Genomic DNA, 9,281 nt, shown 5'->3' on the forward strand with positions numbered 1-9,281 from the left:
AAGAACAGGGCTAAGCAAAACCACTCAAACTAAAATAAAGGTGTTCACACGGGGGGGGGTTAACTAAACACAGGCACAGTTATATGCAGCCAATGCCCTAGGTTAGAGAAGCACTTAGATCACAGAAGTTAGGCTGTACCCATCCTCCCAGAATCAGGAATATATGGAATAATTCCTAGCACTGCATCCGAAAGCTTGCATCCTTATATGTGTTAAAGCAAAAATGGGTAACAGGAGATTGAAGAAGAGAGGGATTAGAAACCCATTATAAGAGAGGTAGTTTTAAACCCTTCTTCATATCATAGAAGCTTCCCATACAAAAGCATGTGTAAATGGGATAGGACTCAAACCTATATCCCTGTTTTCCACAATCAAGCCTGTACCTAATCACTACTGTGCTCCTTGTTAATGTTTCTCAAAGCTCAACGGGAGGAGAGGCCGTGCACCTGGAACTCAGTATTAGTAGCACCGCAGAAAGTCATAAAGAGACCCTCATCCTTAGCACAGTAGTCCTAGTAAAAAATGCATTTTCTTGGATCACAAACTGCATATTCACTTAATGCCAACGGAAGATAAAGAAATCCAATTGAAAGGCCTGTATTTTATACTTAATCTGATTGATATACAGAACCCTACAGAGGGGGTCAACTTTTCCCGCTGAACAGTTGCAGGATTCTAGAATGCTGCCTAGCTGACATAAGCCAAACAAAATAAAGCTAGAGCAAGTGCAATAAGAACAACCTTCCTCCTTTCCCTCCCATTCCTGACCGTTTTAAAGTACTCATAGTTACTAGCTAGAATATGTACTACTAAATCACTATACAAAATTGTGTACATAAGCAACAAAGTAACAAATCTTGTGCATGTACCAAGTGTATTAATATTCACTTCCCAGAACAGCTGTTTTGGAGTTCTCTTTGCAAGAATTACTAAAAACCCACACTACCATGTGACTTCAAAATGTCACCATATTTTCATTATGTGACATTTTGCTGCACAAATACCTTCATTTTACTCAAATAAGAACTTTATCTGTTCAAGAAAATTAATTTTTTATTTAAATAATTGCTGATCTGGATCTTCTTGTATAAAAATAAATTCCTCCAAGGGGTTCTGATGATTAGCTGGCCAACAGCTTCTTTCACATGTGTAAACTATACCTGTTCCAAATTCCACTGATAGATCTGAAAAAAGTAATATTTAAGAGTTTACAACATGTACTGTATTAATGGTTAACATTTTAAAAGGCAGGTGTTTATAACTGCATTCACAAAAATGTATAAGCAGGATACGCAACAAACAGCTATTTACATACCTAATTGGTCATTTGTTCATGTGCAGTTCTAAAAGTATAGCCCTTTCTCCACAGGTAATTAAAATATCTATTTACAGTGGGGCAGACAGGTAGACTGGTACAATTGTAAACAACTTTGGGATGCTAATTAGTGTCCCAATCTGGCAAACACTTGTGCACATGCTCAACAGCATGTGAGAAGTCCTATTGACTTAATTATAATGTCTTGTAAGCATATGATGGGGTAAGGGGGCACTGGCAGTAGCTAGGCAAAAGGACTACTCACATGCCTAAAGGTAAGCAAATGTGTAAGTGTTTACAGGATACTGGACTTAAGTTTTAAGTGCTAAGTTTCTGGACCCTAAAAAGTTCTTTGACATTATTAAAAAAAACAAATTATCTAAAACTCACGTTCCACTTCATTCATTCCAGATTTCAAATACTAATGATAGGCTGAGAGATATTAATAATTCAGTATCTAAAAAAAGTTGGACCCCAGAAGCCCAAGAAGGTTTGCTTAAGATTTATTTATGTTTAAGGAAAAACTATATCGTTTTGGTTATACCTGTTTGTCACCTATGCTGCAGAAATGTTCCATTGCTTCATAAAACTTAATTTGAATGTTAATCATTCTGTAATACACATATAATTACACAGTATCTCACCTATCGGATGCCTCTAAAATATAATTATTTTCTAATGTGAGAATGTATATTATCCACCTCATGTACAAAACAGCATACAGTAATTTAGAAATGAGATTTTCTCTTTCAGTTACAATACAAAATATTACTGTAATAGTTATAAAATTCAGATGGAAGTTTGATTTTTAAGTTATCAATCCTTTGACTGAAATTCACAAAGAACTTTAAGCAGGCCTTGAACATACTACCTTAAAATTTACTGCAATTAAAAAAAAAAGACAGTGGGTCAAATTCTGTTCTCTCATATTTGTATCAACCACTGTGGCGTCAGTGAGGTTGAATAGGTATAACACAAAGAATATAGTTCAGTATGTATTTGGGAAATCACAATCCAATTTGCCTGGAACATCTTTACCATAATCTGCAATGTAGAAGGTTGGTTTCAGTGAAGCCTAAATGATCAGTATTCTGAACTACATTTTGATATAAATACATAATAAATCAGGATTTTGTTTAGTAACTAAAACCTCCTCACCACAAATATGGTTAACCTTTAGGGCTTGTCTACACTTGCTGTGCTGCTGTAGAGTTTAGTGAAGATGATACCTATGCTGACGGAAGAGCTTATCCTGTACTCCACCTCCCTGAGAAGCAGTAGCTATGTTGATGGAGAAGCCCTCCCATGGGCATAGCACTGTCTACCCTGGGAGTTTGGTTAGCATAACTGTTGCTCTGGGGTGTGGATTTTCCACACCATGGAGTGACATAGTTGTACCAACACAAGTTAGTAGTGTAGACTAGGGTTTAATCTCCTTAGCAAACATTGAGTACTTTGTCACTTCAAGGTTTTAAAGAAAACCTGCTGAAATTTTTAAATCAACAAATTAAAGCTTCTTGTGTGGAGCTGCAGTCTTGTTTGTGATGAAACAGAATTTTAACAGATATTTATTCAGCTCTCAAGTCTTCAGTTTGGACTAGCATTACACATTAATTACTATTCAGGGACAAGGAGTTTTCTAGACTTCTCTTATTGGAAAGGCACTAAGGAAAATATGAGGCTTTGATCAAACAGTCCCAGAAAATAGGAACAAAATGGGAATGGGAACGTTGCTTCTCATTAAAAGGAAACTGAGCAGCTAAAAATCGAACAACAGTGAGTCTTGTACAAGATACTGTCCTCACAAGACCCCAAAAGCACTGAGTACAACCTAACAGAAGGCTACCTTCAATATTAGTTGGCTTCTTGATTGGCTTAATGATATTAAAAATAGTTATTTCATTCACTGTGTACATTTTGCAAGAAGCAGCCTAAATTCCAGTACACTATAATCATAAATCAACCAGCAGATTGACTAGTATTCAGTTAAAGCAACAAAAGATTTAACCTGCATCAACACTCTTCAGCATGCTGACCAGTGCTGGCATAAGTTGAAATTCAAAGACTCTGTTACTTCCACAGCTGTTGCAGACTGGAACCATTTCATTAATGCTGGATGAAGGACATGTTATAAATAAAGGCTGGCCACCCCAGGAGTATCTAGAGAAGAAAAAGACCCCTTATTTACATTTTTTGCAACTAAATCTCATTGACTCAGACACATGACAATGTCACATAAGTACTTGGGATTCTAAATCTAAGAGGCTGCTTGCCATACAAATAGGCAAAGATTCTGATTCCTGCTGATGCCCTAAGTTTTAGAAGTATTCATTCATTATTTACAAAGGTTAAAGTGGGGGAAAAAACTTAGAGGGTCATACGAGAGAGCTGGATGACAAAGAATGCAGCCTCCCACTATTTAAAAGAAGACAGAAGCCATTGACTGGTGCCTGTAAGATGTGCAGTACCCTCAACTCTCACTAAATGCAGTTGTGCAATTCTAGTTCACTGGGAACAGAGGGTTCTTAACACCTTGCAATACTGTGGTCCGTTACAGTAAAGCACAACATTTCTGGTACAACAGATCCCTCATCTCCCAAGAACCATTGTTAAAAGGTAGCTTCTGCTTCAATGCAACATGTGGGATACTGTTCTGCACCTCTGAGAAGCACAGCACAGAAATCATAGTCCAAAAGTAAAGAAACTAAGGTGCGCCTCTCCATTTCTGGGCTGCTCTGGGGGCTGGGATGGAGTTACGACAGCTGAGTATCAGCTGCCCAGGGACAGCAATGCTGCTCAGGCTCTCCAATGATCTGTGGACTAAGGTTTCTACCACAAGCCCTGTTCCTGCGCGCGCGCACTCAGTAGTTCTCTTTGTCTTCCTCAGTTCTCCCTTACCAAATCCAGGGCTTTTTGCTCCTCCAACCATTTTTATTGGCATAAAGGAGTCAGAACAGGGGTAAGAATCTCACCTGTTCTGAACAGTGTGTTTCTGTCATCTATACTGTATCACACACACACCACACTTAGCAACTCTTACAAATTAAAATATTTTTAAAAATATTACATTTTCAGTGATGTCAAATCAAAGACTTGTTCATTCTCTGACACAAATGACTGACATTGCACCCCCACCAAAAACATGTTTAGATTATCAAAATACCTTAGAATTTGTTCATGACAGGAAGAAATTCTCTTCATAAATTTATGGAACACATGGTCTCTATTTTTGCCTTCACTCTTTTCATACTTCTCATTATCACCTTCACCTACAAAACTAAACGAATAAGGGGGAAATTTTGCCAATAAGGCGCACAGTACAGTATACATGTTCAAAAATAAGTATGGTTACTCTGAGGAAAAACACACTTGGAAGTTTCTTGTTATATTACCCATAATTAAATGACACCTGTTTCTTAAATTAGAGGCAACCCTTTAATAAAGTGTAATTGATCAGTTTGGTCCTGATTCATAGATATTCACTGGCTCACAATCATTAAAGCTATTTCTAACTAACCTGTAATATAATGCATGAAATCAAATCCACCACATACTTGTTTATATCTAGTGTCATTCTCTTCTGTGATCTCTCAAAGCCCTTCCAGTTTTTAATTTTGGTATTTTTTTAATTTATTCCCAATACAAAATTGTAAGTCCTCTAACATACTCTTTCAAGAAGGTCCATTCAACTGAACAGGAAAACTACTTCAGAGAAGCATGTATGTATATCCTGCAAGTGATATAATCTTTCGTACCAGATTGAGCCCCCACTTTTCTGTTGTGGGAGCCTATTTTACATTCTAACAGAGTGGCAATTGTTCCTGGTATAAGTGGTCAACTACACAAGTGTTCTAGCAGCATACAGTAACTCTAATGCCCAAAATCTATTTTTCACACTACTTCCCTCATAAAGTCTCTATGGATCCATCTCTCATAGTCATCCAATCCCTTACTCAAATCCACAGGAAAAGGAAGTTTCAATACTAACCTAGGAAACTATAAGTATACTGGACATAATCCATACACAAAATATAATTAACTGTTAATATACAATTAAGATAGCATAAAATTGACTGATGCTCTAATGATTTAGAACCTGAATAGTGATTTAACAAATTTGGAAGAGGTCAGCAGACAGGAGCTCATCAAATGGTCTTCGTTTAACAACACAGACTATAAGCCTATTCTCACCTTTCTGACATCAACTGTTCCAAATCAATGCCCTCCCTCTGCTGATATTCCTTTAAAAGTTTGTGTGCATGATCTGTATCAAGGTAGCCAGTGTAGTCTTCCTCATCCACAACACTGATGTAATAGGACTGGAATCTGGGACAAGAGGTAGGCATTACTATCCCATCTCCACATGGTACTGGCTTATGTAAGGAATCAGAGATATCTGTAGTTTCTGACAGGCTAAGTCCTTGAAATTGAGATGCACACTCTGTGGCTGTGGACAAGGAGGAACTGCTCACTGTGGTTAAGCCAAGTAGGTGACTGGTGGTTCGCACAGGACGTTCTGTTTCATCCCAAATTCCCCAGTCATCTGCTCCATCGCACCAATCCTTTGTTGCAAAGTTATTCTCTTGTTTCTGAGAATAAAAAGGACAATTTTCAAGTGCTGTGTCCCTAAGATATTTCACACATATTTTTATTGACACAAATGAAGGAACTAAGTTTCTCAATTTAATGCTTAATTTAATTTTTCCCCCAATGCTAGATACTGACCCTAAAATTGCCCAAAACAAAGAGAAACGTGCAAAACAAGTGTATAACATGCAAAGATTTATCTGTGGAATAAGATATATTATAACTTTAATATTTAAAAGTTGACTTCTTGTGGAAGGTGGAACAAAGGTAGGACTTACTACATAATTATGGTTCACCATTTCTGTCAAAAAAAACAAAAAAAACCCCAAACAATCTGCTTCATTTATTGCCAACTCAAATTAATCAATAACTGTACAAACAGATTTCAAGTCTATCAGTACAAAAACCATACATTTTTTATTCTCACCCACCCATAGTTAAAAAAAAAAAGTTGTAATCGGGAAAAAAAATATCAGCTGTGAAGAAACTATACATTTTGTTTGAGGTTCCTAAATATTACACTCTATATATCGCACTTAAAAAGAAATCATACTTGCAAGTAATACCTGCTTTAATTTGCAATCTTGTGTTTCTTTTCCTTGCATCTGCAAATACTGGGAACGTAACACTTTCCAGCTAAAGTGAAAAATAAGAAAGTGACACGTAAGAAAAACAAGTAATTAACGTGATAAAGGCAAAAGAAAATAAGAGGATTCATTTTTTGTATTACAGTAGCACCCTCCCCCACCCAGAAGACTCAGAAGAGAAACGTAAACCATATACATACCTTTCTGATTTTCCCCAGCAGCCTTTCACAGCACAAGCAAATATATTAATGACACGGTGGAATAGTGAGCCTTCAAGGGGGCAATATATCTGCACTATGTGCATCAGGATGGCACCGCAGATCCCACAAGAAGGATAAGTCATAGTTACTGAAGGGGCACAATTCTAGGAGACACAAAACAGTGGCCTTGATTAAGGATGATTTCAAGATGCACTGCACAGTGTTATTTAATGAACTTAGACCTGCTAAGGCAGGGATATGAGAAAGGGATATAAAATTATGGTATGGAGAAAGTGAATATGGAAGTGTTATTTACCTCTTCACATAACACACGAACCAAAGGTCACCCAATGAACTTAACAGGCAGCAGGTTTACAACAAACATAAGGAAGTACTTCTTCACACAACACACAGTCAACCTGTGGAACTCATTGTGAGAGGAAGTTGTGAAGGTCAAAAGAATAACTGGGTTCAAAGAAGAATTAGGTAGGTTCATGGAGAATAGCTCCATCAGTGACTATTATTAGCCAAAATGGTCAGGGGCACAACTCCATGCTCTGGGTATCCCTAACTTTCTGACAGCCAGAAGCTGAGACTGGACAACAGAGGATGGATTACTCAGTAAGTGCCCTACTCTGTTCACTTCCCTCAGACGCATCTGGCACTGGCCACTGTGGGAAGCTAGGCTAGGTAGCCCATAGGTCTGACCCACTATGGCCTGACTTAACGTGGCTATGCAAAAACCCTTCAAATACCAGCCCGTGCTGCCAGCCAGGCCGAGACAGGGGCCAGGCGCATCTCGGAGAACTGAGCATGTACAATCACTGGAGAAAGCTGGGGTCTCCAGCAGCCTTTTGACATCCCCGGCTAAGCTCGTCACAGCGAACTTGAGGCTCAGCTCCTGCGGCGAGCTGGGTGGGCAGAGGCCGGTGCGTGCCGCGGGCTCTCTGGGACTCGCCCCAGGCAGAGGTAAGTGCAGGATGCGGGGGTAAAACGCCAGCAGCGTTGGCGCTGAGCCGCTGCCCGGCAGGGGCCGCCGCGCGCTGGATGTTACCGGCGGTTCGCTCGGCTGTTGCGCTACGAAGCCGCCCAAGCCTCCACCGCCCGCAGCGACCCGGGCTGGCCCCGGCAGTGGCCGCTCCGCTACCGGCCCGCGAGCCCGCCCTCCCCCGTCGGGCACCCGCGGCCCCCTTACCGGGGAGCCGCCCAGCTTGCTGCTGGCCCACGACGGCGGCTGCAGGCTGTCCCGGCCGGGGTCCGGGATGGCGGCGTCGCGGAGACCCAGCAGCACGCGGGGCCCCGGAGGGCGGCAGGCAGAGGCGGCCATGCCGGCCTGCGGGAAAGGGGGACCCGAGCGCGTCGTGCCACGTGACTAAGGCAGCCGAGAGGGGACAAATGCAGGCAAGGGAACGTTCCTCCCCGGAGTCGGAGCGCCGGGTTGGGGATTGCGCGAAGCCGCCCTCCGGCTCGCTCCCGGCAGCCCGTGCGCGGCGGGCGCAGGCCGCTTGGCGGCTGCTGCAGTAATCCGGGGGGGGCGGGGGGGGGCTGTGCGCACCTCGGATTGGCGGGCGCGCCTGGCCGGCTGATGGGGCCTGCGGCCCCGCCCCGCGGGCTGCCGAATGGACCGCCCCCTCCCGGCCAGCCCCGCAACGCTGCTGCCCCGGGCTCCTGCAGGCGCTGGCGGCGCGCCGCGGGCACCGCGCCGGGCCCGACGGCCGCCCTGCCGCTGCGCTGGCGTGCGCTCCATGTCGGGCTGCAAGTGAGATTTTCGTCCGAGGAGGCGGAGGGGTCAGTGGATCTACCACGGGGCGGGTCAATGCCTCCCTTGCGGCTGTGTCAGTCCCAGGCTATTAGAGAGGCGAGGGGGGTGAGGGAAGGGGGTTGTCATCGTCAGCTTTATGATTGCAGGAAACCCACCATCCTCGCCCCACCCCGCTCACTCCACCCCCCTCCTCTGTTGCTGGCTCCCCCCCCCCCTCCGGCTCACTCGCTCGGGGCTGGGGCAGGAGGTTGGGGGGCAGGAGGGAGGGTGGGCTCTGGGCTAGGGGGTTGAGGTGCAGGAGAGGGCTCTGGGCTGTGGCCAAGGGTTTGGAGTGCGGGAGCGGGCTCAGGGCAGGGGCACGGGGTTGGGGTGCAGGCCCAGGAGGGAGGTTAGGTGTGGGAGGGGGCTCAGGGCTGGGGCAAAGAGTTGGGCGTGAGAGAGGGTTTAGAGCGTGGGCGGCGCTCAGGCAGCTCCCGGAGGCGGTGGCATGTCACTCCTAGGCAAAGGGGGGGCCAGGGGGCTCTGTGCTTTCCCACACCCCAAGGCACCGCCCCTGCAGCTCCCATTGGCTGTGGTTCCTGGCCAGTGGGAGCTGCGGAGCCGGCGCTCAGGGTGGTACCTGTGCTGTGGGCAGGGGTAGCATGTGAAGCCCCCCTGGCTGCCCCTGCACTTAGGAGCCGGCGGGACATGCAGGCCCCTTCCAGGAGCCCTTTCAGTGTCCCTTTTCAACCAGGCGTGCCAGTCGAAAACCGGATGCCTGACAACCCCATGAGGGAATAGTTGGTCCAGTAAAAGATATTTACTCACTCACCTTGTCTCTCAGCGCAAAA

The 9,281-nt window shown here is 44.1% G+C and overlaps 1 protein-coding gene across 1 annotated transcript; it reads right to left on the bottom strand.

The window, feature by feature from the left end:
• Positions 1-1,035: 1,035 nt before the first annotated feature.
• On the bottom strand, positions 1,036-8,057 carry PDCD2L (programmed cell death 2 like). Its single transcript, XM_073307939.2, has 7 exons — positions 7,885-8,057; positions 6,690-6,853; positions 6,469-6,538; positions 5,507-5,904; positions 4,479-4,592; positions 3,324-3,475; positions 1,036-1,184 (listed from the first exon to the last, which is right to left on the bottom strand). Exons 1-7 carry the CDS (start codon positions 8,014-8,016, stop codon positions 1,054-1,056), a joined length of 1,161 nt encoding a protein of 386 aa, XP_073164040.1. The 5' UTR covers positions 8,017-8,057; the 3' UTR covers positions 1,036-1,053.
• Positions 8,058-9,281: the final 1,224 nt, after the last annotated feature.

This window comes from Lepidochelys kempii, chromosome 12, assembly GCF_965140285.1.
Source record: "Lepidochelys kempii isolate rLepKem1 chromosome 12, rLepKem1.hap1, whole genome shotgun sequence".
Classification (NCBI taxonomy): domain Eukaryota; kingdom Metazoa; phylum Chordata; order Testudines; family Cheloniidae; genus Lepidochelys; species Lepidochelys kempii.